Raw genomic sequence first — 21916 nt, 5'->3', positions numbered from 1 at the left:
TTTTTTAATTTCTCCTGAATTATCAATAAAGTATGAAAGCCAATTATATAAAGCAGTGCTTTCCAACTTATTCCTCAGGCATACTCAGAAAAATAACAATTATAAGGCAACCAGAAAAGAGAAGGGGCCTAGTGGTTAAGAGGCAAAGAGACTTGGAGGCTCCAGCCACTTTTACCTATTCATGGCACACAGCTTGGGAAGCTCTAATTTAGATTAGCAACTTGGGAAATAAACTCTACCTTTGTAAGTATCACGAAAACAAGCAAGTTATAGGTAAGCATCATAGGAAATAATTTCAGGTCACTCTGAATGAATGAATGAATGAATACTGAGCAAATTATACAAAATGCCACCTTCTTGAAAAAATCCTCATCAGCCTGCTCTTGATCTGTGCTCCCTTTCTTATCAAAAAAAAAGAAAAAAAGAGTGAAATATAACCCTCTGGGAAGTGTAACAAGACATTTTTAGTACAAGTACTTGTAAATCTAAGACTGGAAAAATCTTCTACTAAATGCTTCATTCACTCTTCAGAAAAGCCACCTTTCATCTTCACTACTGTTACTAGTATTTTGACTATTATAAGCCCTCTTTAAAATATTATCTAGTATTTCTTTATTAGCTACACAAGTGGCTATAGGTACCTCATTACTAATTATCTATTCTTTCTTAAAGGACACAAGTTTTTTCCTGAGGTATGAGGGATAGCTATCTTACTTCATTTATAGAATTCATCCAAGGTAGAGGACTCTAAGATGTGACCCACAGACAAAATGGGTAGAGAACACAGTTTGTAGCACTATCTTTTACATGATTAACTATTACATAGGAACAATATTAAAATTCAGTTTACTCATCAAGAAGGATATTAAAGAAAACTATCATTAACTTTGTAAACTTATAGATTCAACAGTCACAGTGTACACCTTTTTTATATTACTAGAACCCAGAAAAATGGATTAAAATAAAGCCAATCAATAAAAATATCTATAGAAATGGACATTAATGACCCCAAAATGCGGTGATAATGTAAAAGAATAATACTTCAATTCTGTAATTGCTTCAGAAGTATCTTAGAAGTGTATTATGCAGCAGAAGGGGCCAATTAATCTGCTTATTTCAATGTCACTGTCCCATTTGTCTTGAGACTTCACAAGACTGCTATTTTCAATTTATGGCCATGCATTGCCTCTGCCTTTGATCGTACAATTCCCCATGACCTAAAATGCTTTATTATAACTATTCCCTACAAGAATTAAGACAATCCTCCAATTGAAAGTAATGTTTCCTTTATGTCTACACTGAGATATATTTATCATTCCTGTTTCACAAATAACAAGCTTCCTCAAGGAGAAATGGTTAAGTGAAACAACCATTTTGATTCCTAGGTCAGTGCTTCTATCAAAAGAATCTATTTTCTTGTTAGTCTATTATGATTCTACACCTTAGGATTAAGTTAAGGGCTCTTTTTTATGTCCCACATTAGGAAATAAGTTTGTATTATGTCCAAATCCCAGGCTTACTCTCTCTAAGCTTATGTCAAAGCCACACTCTGAGCAACCACCTAAAACATTAATCTGAGCTTATCTCTGACCAGCCTCACTCCTAGTGATACAGATTTGGTTCCTTATTTAATTTTCCTCAAGTAAACTGTCCATGCTCATCAATATAGCCAATAGAGTAGTCCCTTGGTATCCACAGGGGATTGGTTCTAGGACCCGCCCCCCAGCCCTCACTGACACTAAAATCTGCAGATGCTCAAGTCCTTGTATAAAATGGCATAGTATGTGCATATAACCCACGCATCCTCCCTCCCATATACTTTAAGTCATCTCTAAATTATTTATAATACCTAATACAAAGTAAATGATATGTAAATAGTTGGCAGCACAAGGAGAATTCAGGTTTTGCTTTTTGGAACTTTCTGTAATTTCTTTTCCAAATATTTTCCATCTGTGGTTGGTTGAATCCAGAGATGTGAAACCCATGGATACGTAGGGTCGACTGTGTGTTCTGTTTCACCTGATTTTTTTTTTTTCCTCTTTTTCACATCTAGGTCATCTTTTCCTTGTTCTTATGCTTTTTCTAGCAAGCTTTTTTTTCTCCCTTTCTCCACCTTTGACTTCTTTCTTCTCTTTTTCCATCTTTACTATTAAAAAATGCCTTAGATTGTCAGTATTGTACTCAGTTTCTAAAATCTACAACTTCTCCAACAACACTCCCCAATTATCAACAGCTCAGACAAAAAGCACTACACTCCAGGACAGGTCACCATAGGCTCTCTCTTAGAAGTCTACAAGCCATATTTTAAATAAGCATCAGTATATGCTAGCCACCATGTTATCCAAGGCCAGAACCACATTTAAATATTTAAACTTTTAGAGATGACATGTTAAATTTATCATATATACTTCTGACTTCAAATGGGGTTTCTTAGTCCTAAAACCACATTCTGGTTAATTGAGATACACAGTAGTAAATCCTAAACTCACAAAAAATTAGAGTTAGAAGGCTTTCAAGATGATTTAGGAAAACTCTCCACTTAACTGAGACAGAAACTGGAACACAGACAAGTTAGGCAACTTTTAAAATTACTGAAATAATTCAATAGTAAAAAATATCCAGGAACCAAGAACCAAAATTAAAAGTAGGTTTATTCAAAATGTTCCTGTATGAAAGAATTATTCAACACTTAAAACACATTTTCAATAGAAATAATATTATAGATGCTGAATGAGCTCACAAATTAATCCACAGATATATAGTTAAAGGGAATAACAGTTATTTTCAAGAGTCTTGGAAATTTTGGGCACTTTATTCTCTTTTTGCTTCTAAGTTGTATGCTCTCTGCTTAATGCAGGAATGACATTAACATTACTCAGCTTTTTAGATATGATTATTTTTTGGCTCACGAATGAAATAAAAGAGAAAGAGCTTTCTACACTAATTAAGAGAGAGTAGATGTCTAACATTATCAAAGGTTAGATTCAAAATTTTAAATATATGAATGTAAGAAAACACTTTCTGGGTGGAAGATAGTAGAGTTAAAACCTAGGATGGCCACCAGGTAGTCATATGATGAGCCTAGATTGATAGGGGATGAAGAGAAACAATCTGAGAACACAAGAGTCTAGGGTAGGGGCCAGCAAAATGTTTCTGTAAGGGGCCAGATATTTACAGTCTCTGTTGCAACTACTCAACTCTGCCACTGCAGTGTGAAAGCAGCCAGAGACAAAATGTAAACAGATCAGCTTCGCTATGTTCCAATAAAACTTTACTTATGGACATAGAAATTTGAATTTCATATAATTTTCATGTTCATAAAATTATCACTCTTCAATTTTTTCCAGTCATTTAAAAATGTAAAAACCATTCTTAACTCATGGGCTGTACAAAAACACATGACAGGCATGGATGTGGCCTGTGGACTATAGTGCCAACCTCCAGTCTAGGGAACAGTGGGGAGAAGGGGAAGATGGTGCACCTGGGTTAATAACTAGGGGGACTATTCATGAATGTTCTTGCATTAAACCTAACAGAAAAGCAGCTCCCCTCTAACACATGCACATTAACGTCAGTCACAGCTGCAAAGAAACAGGCATATTTTGCTGTCTTTAACTTTAAAAGAGCTACAGAAACAATCATTGATCCTGGACAAAAATAATTTTCATAAATAACAGTATACTAATCATAATTTTAAGCAGAAAATTCATTCTATAGAATTTTTAAATTATAGCAATAGATGCATTATTCATTACCATTTTGTCCCTGAGTCGCTCTCCACGGATAAAAAAGTCAGCACAGCCATTCTCTTCCTGGTGAGGGACTTTGAAGACAGTGACGCAGCTTAGTCCACTCCCTCCAAGTGGTAACCATCCACCACTTGAGTCATCCCGGGTCATCACCACAGCTCGCACTCGTGCATAACTATTACTAAAATAGATGCAAAGATTAGAAATTAGCTTTTCCATAAACAAAAAACAGCCAAGGTGTCAGTCTTGTTTGAGAAACCAAAGACCACATCAATTAACATGCAGTAACTAAAGTGTTTACTACTTCCATGACAGTCCACAGACAGTAACCTAATTGAAAAAGGTCAAAAACCACAGAGTAGCTGACTTAAAGGTTAACTTATCTTGAAGACCAATCTCACAATAAAAGACTACAGATCTCTTATTTCAATTCATCATTTGAGTAGTTCAAGCACATGTGATTGCCATGGAATATGTAACAAAGGATCCCAGAGACAAACATGGTCAAACTACAGTCGGCCCTCAGAGTTATCTAATATATGTCCACCTCCTACAATATAACCAGGACAAATTACTGCTGTATCTTAGCACATTTAATTGTGACAGCTGTATGTTTCTAACATTTTTGAAATATAAGTAAAATGCTGAAACAAACATACTTATTAGCTCAGACACATTTTTGATTTTTTCTAACACCTGGGAATCTAAATCACAAATATATATAAACATGTTTTATTTTAGTAAGTTATCAAGTAAATTGGTCTTTCATGCCCTCTTTTTGGCAGACTATTCTTAAGAGAGACCATATTCTAGTTCCATTTAGAATCATTTCCCAGTATTAGCCACAACTATTTTTTACATAAAATCTAAGTAATGTTTCATATACTAATGTTCTAGATAACTGACATCTCAGCATTTTAGTTGTAAAACTTTTAATATAATAATTATTAATGAAATCCTTTCTAAAAGTGGTATACCTTGGTGACTTCTTAGAAAATTACACTGAATATAACTTAAACATGTCTTGGTTATTACTACTATCAACTGAGGTTCAATGGAACAATTATGTGCTACTACTTAGTGTCTCTGCACGTTCTAAGTGTTAGGTTGCCAGTTGTCATTTCTGTTGTCAGAGTGCTTGTCTGAGATCTGCCCCTTGCTTTTTTTCTACTTTACTCTACACATAATAAGGCATACTGATATTAAACATAAAATTCAACAAATTCTGACAAATTACACATCTGTACAACCAACATGATAATCAAGATATAGAACTCCAGAAAATTCCCTGAAGCCTCCCTCCCATCAAATAGGTAACCTAGGTAACACTGCTATCCCCAGTTTCTAATATATACATTAGTTTTGCCTGTTACGGGCTTTCACATAAATGGAATCAAATAGAATCACGACTTGTACCCTTTTTGTCTCACTTCTTTCACTCATTATGCTGTTGTATTAGTACTTCATTCTTTTTTACCACTAAGTAGAGTCCTCTCACTGAATAAATATATCACAATTCATTTATTCTTTCTTATGTTGATGGGCATTTGAAATGTTCCTAGCTGTTGGCTATTATGAATAAAGCTGTTATAAACATTCTTGTATAAGTCTTTTGTAGACATATGTTTTCATTTCTCTTTAATAATTACCTAGGAATGGAATTGATGAGTCATAGGGTAGTAGGTTTAACTATATAAGAAACTAACAAACTGTTTTCCAAAGTGATTGGACCATTATACATTCCCATCAACAATGTATGATAGTTTCAGTTACTCCTCATCTGTGCCAACACTTGTTGTTTTCAATTTTTTAAACCTTACTCATTGTAGTAAGTATGTAAGTGGTAACCCATTGTGATTTTTATATCCATTTTCCATGATGTGCATTTTTTTCATATGCTGATTGGTCACATTTGTATGCCTTCTTTTTAAGTCTTTTTTTTCTCTGCCATACCGCGTGGCACACAGGATCTTAGTTCCCCAACCAGGGATCAAACCCATGCTCCCTGCAGTGGAAGTGCACAGTCTTAACCACCATACCGCCAGGGAAGTCCCAGTCTTTTATTTTTTATTGTGCTGTCTTTTATTATTGATTTTTAGAAGTTCTTCATATAGTCTCGACACAAGTCTTCTGCCAGAGAGCTGTATACTTTTAAAGCTGCACTGTGTTGCTGGTTGAGTAAGGAGTCTAAAGTCAAACTTTATTAAGTTGGATCCTAGCTCAGCAACTTACCTACATGTCCTTGAGAAAGTTACAATACCTACCTTTAATAAACGTAAACAATGCCTGACACATAATAAACACTATATAAGTGTTATTATAAGTTAATTATTACTACAACAAAGAATTTAAAATTGAAGTAGTTGTCATACTGGTAATTCAAAGCCAGGGAGGAGCTGGGAAAAAATAAAATTTACAAGGTCAAACAAAATTCTCTATTACTAGGGTCAAAATAATTTTTTGTATAGAAGTTCTGAAAGTCTTTAGATTTACAGACGACTATTCTGTCTAAGCTTTTTATTATTCAGTTGTTTAGAGACTCTGATTCTTGTCTGGGGCCAATTCTTACCAATCTTCAGTTCAGAGAACTGACCAGAGGAGTTATGGGTGCATAAAAACTGGGCTGAGGTAGATATCAAATTGGAATCCTCCTTCTGGGAGGAGCTGGAACAAGTATCTCTACTATAAATAAACATGACATGCATCCCAAGAAGCTGGAGAAGCTTATTACAGTGGAAACTATCTTGGAGGGATAGAGGTAATAGTAAATGAAGGTTATTTGGTTTATTAAGAATTTAAGTCTAAGGATATACCAGAAACATGGCATGTAACTTAGACATATTAGGTTCAGATTAAATATGTGTGAATTGAACTCATGCATGTAAAGCTCAGCACATTTGAAGTTCAGTGAAGTTACGAAGTCATAAGGTAGAACTTCGGTCAAAACCAAAATTCAAGTTCCCCATAATTATTTAAGTGTTTATTTTACTCTAGGATCCTGACTCTTCCTTCTCACCTAATTATGTAGTAAACTAGAAAATTTAAGAATTTTATACTAGATTCTACAAGACTGGGGAGACCCAAGGAGTAAAATAACCCCATTTAGAAGCTCAGTGTATATTTTAACTTCAGAGTGCAGCAGCAGTTATCCTCTTCAGAGCATATGGACTCTTATTTTATCATCTTTGAATATTACTAATTCTCATTTACAATTTGTATAATGCTTCTTAGGCATATTTTGTATTTTAAAAATATAAAACTGTGCTTAAACAAGAGTATTAAAAAATACACGAAAACCCTAGTAATTTTAAAAGTTATTTTATGATGCTGCAATTAGAATATTTTCCCTTCATTTTTCAGTTTCTCCAAAAATTATTTTATAATTAATATTTATAAATTAAAAGTAATTTTTAAAAAAGTAATTTAAATAAATTAAAAACTTACATTTTAACTATATCTTGGCTTTACTCAAAATACTGTAGAAAATTTAAAATGTTACTTTTAACAGTGCAGGAATATGTTTTAAACAAAAGTATCCCTAACGTAATTCTCCTCACCACTCCAATTTCTTTTTTTCTGTTTTATTAAAGTACCACCTAGAAGAGATGTGTTGCCCTTTTAGGAAAATTGAATAAAATAAAGATTTTCTTACTGGAAGAATAAGGTTGCCTGATTCATTGTTCACCTTAATACAACAAAACAGGTTATAAAGCTGGCCAATAATTTATATAAACTGTTTTTTGAATCTCGTGTTTTCAACCATACCAAATATATAACTGTTTCCCTTAACTATTCAAGTTGATCCTTTAAACTTTAAGGTATTCTAGAAGCTTATGTAAATAAATTTGTATTCCCTATACCACAGCCTTCATTAGTTTAGAATTTAACAACTCAGCTTTCAACTTTAAGCTCTAAGACTAGAATACTTAACACAAAAATTTTCAAGTTGTTTAATGTGGGGTTTTTTTTTTTTTGAAAGACCTTCCTTCTTGCCAAGGTTAAACTTTTCACCTGTGCTTTTTTTTTTCTTTTTTTTTTTTTTATAGCTACTTTATTTATTTATTTTATTTTATTTTATTTTTTTTGGCTGTGTTGGGTCTTCGGTTCATGCAAGGGCTTTCTCTAGTTGAGGCAAGTGGGGGCCACTCTTCATCGCGGTGCGGGGACCGCTCTTCATCGCGGTGCGCGGGCCTTTCACTATCGCGGCCCCTCCCGTCGCGGGGCACAGGCTCCAGACGCGCAGGCTCAGTAGTTGTGGCTCACGGGCCCAGCTGCTCCGTGGCATGTGGGATCTTCCCAGACCAGGGCTCGAACCCGTGTCCCCTGCATTAGCAGGCGGATTCTCAACCACTGCGCCACCAGGGAAGCCCTTCACCTGTGCTTTTAATCTCATCACCTCCTTGCCTTCAAATGTCTTCTTTCCCCAAATAAAAACAGTAACTCTTGTCTAAAAACATGCAACCACTCCCAAAGACATTAGTGGCAGCTCTTATAAACTTTATTATACTCTGCTTTGTAGCATTATTAAAATCTGTAATTGTAATCCCCTACTTAGATAAAAATGACTTAAGAGCAAGGAACGAAATCATAGTCTCCTACTTAAAATAACAATGTTTTTTCCTGATCATGTGGACAATAGATGCCCATTCTAGTAAATGTGGAAAATAAAGAAAAATAGTATTTGTCATCATGGAATTAAAATTTAAGAATTTGTAGGATTTTTTACTCTCTCTGGGTATCATGTTTGCAATCTATTAGTCTCTGAGACAACAGCTATGTATAATGACAATGTACTCTTATTGTCAAAAACTCAGCATTTCATTCTTGATCTTCTTTAAAATAGCTGAAAGGCACTTGTTCCCAGTAGTTTATCTAAAAAGTCGAAGAGGATGTGGAGAAAAGGGAAAGAACCCTTGTATACTGTTGGTAGGGATGTAAACTGGTGCAGCCACAATGGAAAACAGTATGGAGGTTCCTCATAAAACTAAACATAGAACTACCATATAATCCAGCAATTCCACTCCTGGGTATATACCTGGAAAAAATGAAAACACGTATTCGAAAAGATACATGCAGCCCAATGTTAATAGCAGCACTATTTACAATAGCCAAGACACAGAAGCCACCCAAGTGTTCCTGTCAACATATGACTGGATTAAGAAGATGTAGTATATATACAGTGTGTGCCTATATATATATAGAAAAAAGAAGAACAGAGAGAAAAGGGAAGAAAAACAAAGGAAAGAAAGGTATTTTAGATGCTACTGAAACTGTGATTAAAGCACAGACTACCTCCTATGAAGAAAATACATATATGGCTAAAAACTTACATTTGAACACAATTCTGGGGATTCACACTCCCTTCCAAGAGGTTCACAAACCTGAGATTAAGAACATTTAATCCCTAGGGCAAAGTTGCTCTGCAATGGGTTTTTAAGTCCTATAATTTACAGATTTATCAAGATGATAATTCCTTACAAATGTGTTATCTGAATGCTGGTTAAGAAGAGTTACATCACATTCTCTTAAGTAGACCACAAAATTATACTTCCAAGTGAATGAAATGTGTTAAGTAATATCCAGAAAATGAAAATGAAACCAAAATAAGAGCAATTAAAGTAGAAAAGAGAGGCAAAAGAGGAGGTCAGAATCAGAGAGTTGAAAATGCTACACTACTTGGCTTTGAAGATGGAAGAAGGGGTCGTGAGACAAGAATACGGGCTTCTAGAAGCCGGAAAAGGCAGGGAAATGAATTTTTCCCTAGATTTTCCAGAAAGAATGCAGCTCTACGAATAACTTGATTTTAGCCCATTGAGATCCATTTGGACTTCTGACCTTCAGACTACAATATAATAAATTTGTATTATTTTAAGCCACTAAGTTTGTAGTGATTTGTTACAGTAGCAACAGGAAACAATACAAAAGATGAGGGAAAAACCTTCTTGAGGATATGAAAGCGATCCATATACAGGAGGCAAAGATAACTACTTTACATTTCTAACTACAACTGCACCAAAACAAAATAGCCCAAAATACCCTCAAAGAACAACAACAACAAAAAAGAGAAGATACTTAGAATTCCTTAAGGTTTGTTCAGTACAATGAGAATTTATGATATTTTCCCATAGAGGGATATTTACAGTGACAAAACATCCTATGTTCTCTACAGTATATTTTAAGTAAAACATTACCATCCAAAATATTAAACATTATTACAGAGACGGGGTATAAAAAAAGGAAGCATTTAATAGAAGTAATTTATGATATAGCACTTCACAGTATAAGTACTTACTTGCTTTCTAAGCTATAAAGAAGCAGATGATATTTAGAAGATAACCACATTAGGACTATTCACTTATCCAGTAAGCATTTATTTATATGCTTCACACATAAACAAAATTTAAGAGTTATGGTTCTTTCCTATAGAAGCTCATAAGTTAGTGGGCAAAGATATATTAACACAAATTGGGAATACAGGAGAGGAAATGACTAATATTCATATTTGATGTGGATTTTGAATAGCAGTATATCAGGTAGAAAAAGGCAAAGGACATTCCATGCAGGGAGCATGACACAAGTATGTCATGTTTAAGGATGAATATTAAGTTCAAAAGAGTATGGCAAGCATAAGCAGAAGAAGGGTAAGAAATGAAATAATACTTAACTTACTGGACTTTACTGTATCAAGCCTTGCACACCATAAACAAAGTTAGTACTCTAATTTATCACAATAAAGAGACCACAGGGTGACAAAAGCAAAGGAGTAGAGTAATCTGATTTGTGTTTTAACAGAACTTTACTGCATCAACCCCAATGAGATGGGTTATTTCTTCATTTTACAGATATGGAAATTAAGGAATTAGTTTAATTAGAAAGATAAAGGTCTTGAAATACTGCTTCTGTATTGACAACTTTTTTTTTTGGCTGAGTTGGGTCTTCATTGCTGCGCATGGGCTTTCTCTAGTTGTGGCGAGTGGGGGCTACTCTTTGTTGCGGTGCGTGGGCTTCTCATTGCGGTGGATTCTCTTGTTGCGGAGCACAGGCTCTAGGCACGCAGGCTTCAGTAGTTGCAGCACGCGGGCTCAGTAGTTGCAGCACACAGGCTTCAGTCGTTGTGTCACGTGGGCTCAGTAGTTGTGGCTCGCCGGCTCTAGAGTGCAGGTTCAGTAGTTGTGGCACATGGGCTTAGTTGCTCCGCGGTATGTGGGATCTTCCCAGACCAGGGCTCAAACCCATGTCCCCTGCATTGGCAGGCAGATTCTTAACCACTGTGCCACCAGGGAAGTCCTTGTACTGGCAACACTTATTATTTTCCATGTAGTAATCATCAATCTAAAGTACCACATGGCAGTTAATAACATTGTGTTTAATAGCAAGTCAGATTTCCTAGATTCCAAAGGCAGTTGAATCATTTAGAAGTTACAATCTTGAGCAAATTAAACTCTCTGTACCCTCATTTTTCTGATTTGTAAAATGGGGATAATAACTGCATCTACTGCAGGGTTTGAGAACTAAATGAGGAAATTATGCAAAGTGCTTAGCAGTGTACCTGGCTCACAGTTAGGTACTCAATAAATGTTACCACTATATTGACTTGATATAATAAACTAACTCTATGATGTTACAATATCTGCATTCTGAAACGGCCTAAATTCGTCTCATTCTGTATTTATGATAGTTTTATATAACAAACTGAGGAGACAGCCCCCCATCAGAACTTCTTACTTTTAGTAGAAATTTTTAACCACAGCTAAGTATCAGCATCAGTTATCTAAATATTCCACATACTGCTTACATGATGGAAACATTTACATCTAACCAAGTCATAGGCATCTGGGAAGTCTCCCACAAGAATGAAAACATAAAACTAAAATCTGAAGAATAAAGAGGTATTCACAAAATATTCCTTTAAAATCAACCATTCTAGGTTCTGCTAAACAGTATCATCAACCTGCCAAAGTAGTTTAAAATTCTAACACTTAGTATGTCCCTGCCTTCTGGCATGACTACTGTCCATGTCTTAGTATGTCCCCCAACTCCTTGACTACCAGCACCAATCTTATGAAGTTTTCTAGGTCTATGTCAGAAGAGCTGATATAAATAAAAGTATTCACTGTCAGTAAGAGATCAGAATGTAGAAGACAGGGAACCAACATTAATACTAGAGTTCATAATGAGATAAAAACGTTAGAATAAAATATGGTAAGTTTTAGAATAATCTTGTAGTAGAGAAGGCTTAAGATCCAGAGGCCATTAAAAAATAAAAAGATAAATTCAACTATACAAAACACATTCCTGCATAGTAAAAAAAACACCATAAAGTTAAAAAAAAAGTAACAAATTGAGAAAAAATGTACAGCAATATGTATTAGCCTTCCATTGCTGCTATAACAAATTACTGAAAACTTAGTGGCATAAAACAACACAAATTTACACAGTTCTACGAGTTGGAAGTCCAAAGGGCTTCACAAGGCTAAAATCAAGGTGCTGGCACTGTTGCATTCCTTTTAGGAGGCCATAGAAGAGAATGGGTTTCCGTGTCTTTTCCAAATCCTACAAGTCATCCACATTCCCTGGTTTGTGGCCTTCTTCCATCTTCAAAGCCAGGAATATTTTTTTCTCTCTGACCCTTCTGCTATAGTCACATCTCTCTCTGACTGCAGTCCCACAGTCAGGAAAGGTTCTCCAGTTTTAAGGATTTGTGTGATTCAATTGGGCCCATCCAGATAATCCAGGATAATCACCCCATATCACAGCTCATAACCTTAATCACCTCTGCAAAGTCCTAACATATTCACAGGTCTGAGGATGAGGGCAAGGACATCTTTGAGGTATGGGGAGGGGTTTGGGGGAGGAGGATCAACAACTGTTCTGTTTTAACAGAAAACAAGCACAGTATTTCCTTAAAAATAACTTCAAAAAAAATAAGAAAAAAAATCAACAACCCAGAATAAAATAGGCAAAGTTCATGAACAAAATTCACAGAAGAAAAATACAGGTGCCATGAAATACATAAATCAAAAACCCCTAACTTTATTCAAAATAAGAGGACTGCAAATTAAAGACCATTATTCATTTATCAGATTGGCAAATACCAAGAAACTAGTTAACACAGAAGTTGGTGAGGAGTACGGAAGTATGACATGTTTGGAAGGTTATTTGGAAATATCTATCAGAACTTAAGATGTACATATTTTGTGACTCAGCAAATGCTACTTCTACCCATTTTCTTCTACATGTATAAAATTATACCTTTATAAGCAAAGTTTAAAGAAAAATGTTGTTTTTAACAGAAAAAAAGGATGAAAGCAACCTAAAGAAGACTCAATAGGAAACTAGTAAAATTATGGAACACCTATTCAATGCAATATCATGTAGCCATGACAAAAATAAGGAAGCTCTTTACATTGTCAAAGTAAGCTGATCTCTAAGTTCTATTAAGTTTTTTTTTTAAAGGTACGTATGTATGTTCAGTATGCAACCATTTGCAGCAAAAAACACATTCACACATATGCTTGTATATGAATAGAATCTTTACATAATAAAACTGGTAACTGTTTCCCTAGCAAGGGGAAATGAGACAGAGGTACAAGGGTAATTTTCCTTTCATTAAATAACCTTTTATATTTTTGAATTTTGTACCATGTGTATGTATTACCCATTCAAAAATACATTTACCGGACTCTTATACATACACACACACTCCCTGAAGGGCTATGATCTCAAAACAGTATTTGTCTAACAGGAGCTAGCACTTGCCATTAACGGTACAATGATGACTGTTTTGCAGAATGCAGATTGATTTGAACAGCCTTGTTCCCCTCCCTGATGTCAAAACCTGCTGAACCCTGCCCTCCCACCAAACTGAGAGAAGCAATACCTCTGCTCTGTTCCCACCTGTTTACAATTTATAGTTCTCTCCAGTCATACACACACACTTGTTCAAACATAAGGACTGGCATCCCAGCTCTCTCCACATACTTCTAAGAACATCCCACAAATCATATCATATGCATGTATTCCTTTGAAAGATGTTGGGCTCATTTTACTACACTTAAAGTAGTTGCTCTGTATTAAGGTCACATAGCAAATAAGATCTTACCTGAAGAAAGCTGGATATTCTCATATTGGATATACAAAAAAGTAGGCATGTCCTAAGAGAGGAGATAAAACTCAGAAGGTGGACAGTCAGGAGAAAGGATTCCAGAGTCCTCTCACACCTTAGAACAAGGTTTCAAGAAGGAAAGGTATGCTTGAGGGGTTCCTGGGTGGAAGGAGAAAAATGATTTCTACCCTTTGAAAGCAGACATGTTTAGCAGAGAGGTATTCCTACAGATGCCATGGACAATCTCTAAATTATAACAATTATCTAGTTTTATTTATTACTCTCCAGAAAGTCTTTCCTGATGCCTATCATTGGGCTAGATATCTTTTGTAAGTGCTTCCATCATGTAAAGTTTGAGCAGGAGACTCAAATAATTGATATTTGATGGTTAGCTGTGGTTGATAATTTTTATTTAAAGCAAAAAGGAAACAGTGCTCTCTTTTTCTGATTTAGGTTAGGTACATTATATCCTCATGAGTATTGCTATGTAGTTATATGAGAAGTTCCTTTTTACCAAGTAGGAAGAAGGCACAGTAGTTTATTACTCTAGTTTCTCAGGGTCTTTAGTAAATTTATACTGCCTGATTTTATCTGTGCCACCAGAGATATTAATGAAAAAATTGTAGGTTTATGCCTGAGATGAAGTAATAATCTTTTGACTGTATCAGGGCAATGGCAAGAACATTCAGTGAGAGATCACTGCTCTCTCTGGTCAGGGAACAGACTCAGGGAAATTCAATTGACAGTACTGACGTGGGAATTCTTTCACTGTCAATATAAGATGGCTTTCGCTAATGAAGCCAAAAGAATCCCTTACATTTAATATCCACAACTTCTGAATATGTTGCCAACTCCTTCTATATGGTTCTGTACATGTTACCGTATTTTTAGTAGAGGTGAAGGGCGCTCACTTTTTCAAATGTACCTGCATGCAAGTATTTAGAGTGCAGCTTTGCCCATGCTAAGAATGCATATAACATCTTGGCATTTAATGGCAAGGAACAGAGGAATAACAAGGGTAAGCTGCCAACCCTGCAAATCTAGGATGCCAATTCTTCAGGGGTCAGGCCACAAGCCGAGGATGCTAAAGATATGGAATCAGTGGCAGGGACCCAAATTAATCAGCAAAATAATCTCCTGAGAAAAAGAAAGTATCTCCACATTCAATATTAAAAATCACCAACATCTGAGAGTACGGGTTATGGCTAACACTTGAAGATAAGTCCTATGAGTACCTCCATAAAATAGGCATTTAATAAATATGTGTACAACTGAATCCAGAAATAAAAAATAAAATCCAATGAAGCAGCATGAAGACTTCTCAGCTCTTCTTATAAATACCTACCAAGAGTGTTCAGTAGTTCTTACAATACCTATCAAGAGAGAAGGAGACAGCACGAGGTGGCTTGAACACTTAATCAAATGATAAGAGAGTCAAAATTTAGGAGCCTTCAGTGATGGAGGTACATAAATACACAATGTTAATAACACTATCCTATAGCAGGAAGTTTATAGAGTTCCTCTGAAAATGCCACATTAGTCTGGGAATAGAAAGTACAATGGTAAATAGCTAATCCTAACTGTGCAATTGTGGGACCTTTGAACATTTTTTTCCTTCCAAATTCAACATAAATGGATTCAATTTTCACTGAAAATTGAATACCCTACAGCAGTGCTGTCCAATCGAAATACAACGCAAGCCAAATACATAATGTTCAACTTTCCAGTAGTCAGAGTAAAAAAGTAAAGAGGAGGATGGCCATGAAAATGGTAGAAAAAGGAGCTCTAAGAGCCCATCCCACAACACAAATACTAAAAAAAGAAAAGAACAAAAATTGCCAGGCAACTTTGTCAGAACTCTAGAAAACAGTCAAAGGTTTACAGTGATGAAGCAAATGCTAAATCAAAAGGCAACTTTAAAATGGTAGGAAAGCTTTGTGGCACTTTTACTTGCCAGTGGTCTAACCTCACTTCCCAGCCCTGCCTCAGCAGTGGTCTTTTTTTAAAAATAAATAAATTTATTTATTCATTTATTTTTGGCTGTGTTGGGTCTTTGTCGCTGCACGTGGGCTTTCTCTAGTTGCGGCGAGCAGGGGCTACTCTTCGTTGCAGTGTGTGGGCTTCTCACTGCGGTGGCTTCTCTTGTTGTGGAGCACGGGGTCTAGGCGCACAGGCTTCAGTAGTTGTGGCACGTGGGCTCAGTAGTTGTGGCACACGGGCTTAGCTGCTCTGCAGCATGTGGGATCTTCCCAGACCAGGGCTCAACCCCATGTCCCCTGCATTGGCAGGCAGATTCTTAACCACTTAACCACTGCACCACCAGGGAAGTTCCATCAGCAATGGTCTTAAAGATGACAGTCTGCATTCTCAGTATGGGATCCTGGTCCCTGGTTCCAGAGAGAGCACAGCAGACCTTAGTCTCAAAGAATCCTGTCTGGAACTATGTGAAGGACTGACACAAGGCGTTTGCATTCCTCAAACACATCGTAAGACAAATGAACGACCAGCTGCTGCTGGGGGCAAAATATCACAATGAGGCCAACAATAGATGTACCAAAAGCCTGGGAGGTAAAGCTGCGGAGACAGTTTTTCTAGGGAATTAAGAAGCCATATGCATACCCAGGGCAGAACACATGTTCAGAAAAGATCTGGGAAGACCCAAAGTCTTCATCTAGGCTCAGCACAAGCAGGAAGTAATGGGTAAGGCAGAGTTGTAAACGGCTTGGCTAAGCATTAAAGGAGTGCCATGATACAGAAATAATCTGCAAAGAATGGGAGAGTTTTCCTTCCTTCCTCCCTCCCTCTCTCTTTTTTTAAACTCCTGGTGTTTAAGAAAATCTTTGTCAAAACACAAAAGGATCACAGGCAACAGGAACAGAGACTTCAGAGACCACACATGGCAAAGAATAAAGACTTTACAAAAATAGTTTAGAAAAACAACCAAACAACCATAGCCCAAAGCCAGCCACAAAACAAACCCTGAAGAATGGGAAGAATACAAGTTCCAGAGTTATCACATTAAAATATTCAAACTGCTCAATTTTCAACAAAAATTTATGAAATATGAAAAGAAACATGAAAGTATGGCCCATTCACAGATGAAGTTAATGGAAGCTGTCCCTGATGAAGCAGAGATACTGGACTTACTACACAAACACTTTAAGTCAACTGTCTCAAATATACTCAAAGAGGTAAAGGAAACAAGGAAAACAATGTATGAGCAAATAGAAAATATCAATAAAGAAACAGAAATTACAAAAAGGAGCCAATATTACTCAGCCATAAAAAGGAACGAAATTGGGTCATTTGTAGAGATGTGGATGGACCTAGAGACTGTCACACAGAGTGAAGTAAGTCAGAAAGAGAAAAACAAATATTGTATATTAACACATATATGTGGAATCTAGAAAAATGGTACAGATGAACCAGTTTGCAAGGCAGAAATAGACACAGATGTAGAGAACAAACATATGGACACCAAGGGGGGAAAGTGGAGGGTGGTGGGGGTGGGGGTGGTGTGATGAATTGGGAGATCGGGATTGACATGTATACACTGATGTGTATAAAATGGATAACTAATAAGAACCTGCTATATAAAAAATAAAATAAAATAAAATTCAAAAACAAAATAGTAGCCAAATAGAAATTTGGGAGCTGATAAGTACAGTACCTGAAATGAAAACTTCATTAAAAGGTTTCAACAGCAGATTTGAGCAAGCAGAAGAATCAGTGAGCTTAAAGATATGTCAACTGAAATGACCCAATCTGAGGTGCAGAAAGAAAAATGAATGAGAAAAAATAAGCAGAGCCTAAGAAATCTGTGGGATGCTATCAAATGTACCAATGTATGTGTAATGGGGAGGCTCAGGAGAGAAGAGAAAGGGGCAGAAAGAATATCTGAAGTGCCAGAAAACTTTCCAAATTTGATAAAGATATAATAAATCTACACATCGAAGAAGTCAAACTCCAAAATGGATAAACAAAGAGATAGAAACTGGAGTTGTTGAAAGACAAAGAATCTTGAAAGCAGTGAAAGAAAAGCTACTCGTTATATACAAGGGAATCTCAATAAGATTAACAGCCGACTTATAGCAAACAATGGAGGCCAGAGGCAGTGGGATGACATATTTAAGGTGCTGAAAGAAAAAAAATGTCAACCAATCTATACATAGCAGAAGTACCCTTCAAAAATGAAAGAGAAATTAAGACATTCTCAGATAACTAAAGGGCTGAGGGAGTTTGCCTCTATCCTTGGGGATGAAATGAAAGGACACTAGATAGTAACTCAAAGCCATATGAAGAAATAAAGAACTCTGGTAAGGGTTATTACATAGGTAAATATAAAGCTATTATTACTGTATTTTTGGTTTTTAACTTCTCTTTTTGTCTACAGTAATTATAAATCTATATTAATGGGCCCATTGAAGTATAAAGATGTAAACTGTGACAATAACAACATAAAAGGGAGTGGAGATGAACAGAAGCAGAGCTTTTATAGGCTATTAAAGCTAAGCTAGTATCAATTTAAACTATATCAACTTATATACTGTCTATAAGACACTGACTTTACATCCAAAACTACAAACAGGTTGAAAATGCAAAGATGAGAACAGTATTCCATAAAACAAGAGAGCTGGGGTGAATATATTAATATTATTATAAGAAACAGAGGTCATTATATACTGATAAAAGGGTCAATTCATGAAGAAGATGTAACACTTATAAACATATATGCACCAAACAGCAGAGTCCCAAACTATATGAAGTAAACACTGACAAAATTGAAGGGAGAAATAGACCTGCAGTAATAGTTGAAGACTTTAATACCTACCATACTTTTAATAATGAATACCACATCATCTAATAAAAAAAGAATAAAGTACTGATATGCTGCAACATGGTACCTCACAAATATGCTAAATGAAAAAAAAAAAATGCCATACACAAAAGGTCACATACTGCATGATTTCATTTATATGAAATACCTAAAATAGGCAAATCTATAGACAGAAAATAGATTGGTGGTTGCCAGGGGATTAGAGGTATGGTAAAGGAGAAAAACTGCTTAATGGATATGGGTTTGGTTGTTTTTTTTTTTTTTTTTGGGCTACACAGCTTTCAGGATCTTAATTCCCTGACCAGGGATTGAACCAGGGCTCTCAGCAGTGAAAGCACAGAGTCCTAACCACTGGACAGCCAGGGAATTCCCATGGGTTTGCGTTTTTTCTTAGGGTGATGAAAAGTTTTGGAACTACACAGAGATGGGGGTTGCACAGCAATATGAATGTACTAAATGCCACTAAATTGTACACTTTAAATGGTTAAATTTATGTTATATGTGAATTTCATCTCAATTTTTAAAAAGTGAACGCAGGTAAAATTAATGTTAAAGTATACTTTAATCCATTATATCCAACATATTTAAATAGATAATACAAAATAATCAATGAGGTATTTTATATTTTTTTCATACTAAGTCTTCGAAATTTGGTGCACATTTTACAAATATAGCATATGTCCATTCTGATTAGTGCTCAATAGTCGTATGTAGCTAACAGCTACCATACTGGCCAGGGAATCTTATTAAGAGATTACAAAAGTAAGTTGTCAGGTGAGCATATATTGAAAGAAGACATTCTTAAAATCTGGAATACTTACTTTCTATCTTACAACACTTGTAGGTAATCTCCAGTACTTTCTCTTTTTTATAAATTGAAGTAGCCACCGAAGAAATAAATATATGCATAATCCTACCTTCGACCATATTTTCTCCCCTGGAATGGTCTTTACAGCTAGGTAAAAGACCATCACTTAACTCTCATCTTGTCCTTTAGAGACTATAAAGGCTTCTCCTTCTGGTGAATTCAATGTATTCATCACATATCTTTCAGGCAGTTATTACCCTTATGATTCCTCTAAAATTATCTTCTATTATTTAACTTCCAATTCTCCAATTTATCACATCTTAAACTTCCCTGCCCACCTGTATGTAGTGCCTCGTATACAGCAAGAACTTAACATTCAACATTTTCCTGTTCCATCATAACTCTCTCCCTACTACAACTAATAAACAATATTTCATATGCAGGTAATGATGATACCAAAACGACACCTGCAACATCCTCGTAGCAATTCAGGGGCTATTCTTTAGCTCCTTAATTGATAGTTCAGTTAGGAGGGAATGGAACCCCATGCGTATGAAATCATGAATGCATGGAAACACTCCTGGCTTAAAAGCCCCACATTCCATATAAGAGTCAAAATATCTCGTAACACACAGTCCATGGACATAGCTCCTTGAAGTCCTGGCAAGGGATATACCCACATGTAAACAAATACACCACGTTCAGAGCAGAGCAAAGCCCTGGCTTTCCACCAGGTATATATATTTAGTTCATTCACAATCCTCCCCATGCAGATGCCGTTTACCAATCAGCAATGTTGCCTACTAACACAACTGACATTCTATCTTCATCAGGATTCCAGACGACCAGAGCTTAACCCAAAGTCATTTTCCATAAAGGAGAATAGATTTGGTTAGGTCTTTATTATGTAAAACAGAGTAACTGCTAAGTAGATGGGGACACATTTACATACATACATAAGGAGCTGCTCGCTCAATGTAATTCAGTTTATTAATATCAACAATCAGACTATGGACATTACCTAATTATATGTAACTTATTCATTGTAATAATATTCTGTTTAAGACTAAAGTTTCTTATGTATGTATTTCTAATAATGAGTTGTAAAGATGAAAACATTGCTGCTTTCAACAAGTAAAATATCCTCCAACAACATCTCAACTAAAATGTCACTGACAGAGGCAGAAAAATATTCTAGTCACACCTTATTTAAAAAGTGGACTGTGACAGAACATTTAGAAATAGCATCAGATGTGTATCCGGAGTTGTGGGGACCGAGAGCAGGTGAGGAAGTTTATAAGAACCGCCAGTCAATCTGCGCTGGCAGAGTAGATTTTAGGGAAGACAGGACATATGCTCCTCCGAATCAAGCCTTCTGAGAAGAAAGTCTGGCAGCTGCCAATTAACCAAAGGCAAAGGGATCCCTTTGGGGATCAAAACAAAGACATTCTCTTGATAACATTTCTCCAGTTAGACTAAAATAACTAAGAGTCAATTTCAGAACTAGTTTTTTTTTCCTTACAGTGAGATTTCTTTAACTCCTCAATTTTTCCATACCCAATTACATAGATGGTAAGTGATAGAGCAAAGATTCAAACAAAGGTCTGAATAGAAAGCCTATGCTTTTTATCACTGTTACAACCAAGCAAATGCATGGTTGATATAACTCACTGATATTCTGGTATTCACGTTTATATGTATTCATTTACTTAAAAATAAAATTTTTTAATCTTTCTCCACAGTTCCAAGAAGCTGTTGGATTCTTGTAGAGTAAGTTAAAAAGTAATCTCTCTTGCACGTGTACATGCACACGCGCGCGCACACACACACACACCCCTGCCTGCACGTGGACATGACATACAAATGTCAACGTGGTAAATTTAGCAGGATCCCTGCTATTGAGTCGTTTGAAGTGTACTGACAAGGCTTCATACCGAAAGGGTTTTAATTTTAAACAAAACTGACTTCATTTTAAAGTTGACTCTGGCTAAGGTTCCTTATTTATCTCCCCCAACCCAACTAGCTCTAGGTATGCAAAATCCTTGTAGTTGAATCAGAGAATGCCTCTTCTCATAGTTCAAAAGTCGTGGAATTGAGTCTCATGTCTCTGATTTGTCTGCCCTGAACTAATCACACCCATGGAGGGTCAACCCACTCAAACCAAAAGGCCTAAAAGTGAAGGAATGACTTCCGCCAAGAAAAGTACCTTTCCTTGGTACTTTTTACTTGGACCTTTTAATAGAAGAATAATCAAGGTATACTTGGCATACTAAAACAATAGATGACCATTACAATATTGAAGAAGGTAACATGGGCTTGAATTCAAGATAAGGTAAAAAATTAATCAAAATGGGCTACACATCATGAAAGAGGACATACAAGTATGCAATGAAAGTTATTCTTGCTTGAGTTGGAAT

General features: G+C 35.9%; 1 protein-coding gene across 2 annotated transcripts in view; it reads right to left on the bottom strand.

Moving 5' to 3' along the window:
* SPRED1 (sprouty related EVH1 domain containing 1) overlaps positions 1–21916 on the bottom strand; it is a 120515-nt gene that overhangs the window by 66403 nt on the left and 32196 nt on the right. The window contains exons 1-2 of one of the 2 annotated variants that reach the window (XM_082385021.1): positions 8125–11042; positions 3756–7760 (exon numbers count right to left, since the gene is read on the bottom strand). In XM_082385021.1, the coding sequence (XP_082241147.1) occupies positions 3756–3968 (213 nt within the window). In that variant the 5' untranslated portion in view covers positions 3969–7760; positions 8125–11042. Of the gene's footprint in view, positions 1–3755; positions 7761–8124; positions 11043–21916 lie in introns of those variants that run through there. The other variant, XM_082385022.1, reaches the window with a different exon arrangement.

Source organism: Balaenoptera borealis (genome assembly GCF_965194805.1).
Source record: "Balaenoptera borealis genome assembly, chromosome: 3".
Classification (NCBI taxonomy): Eukaryota; Metazoa; Chordata; class Mammalia; order Artiodactyla; family Balaenopteridae; genus Balaenoptera; species Balaenoptera borealis.
The sequence above is the reverse complement of the archived record's forward strand: the minus strand, read 5'-3'. Positions and strand labels throughout refer to the sequence as shown.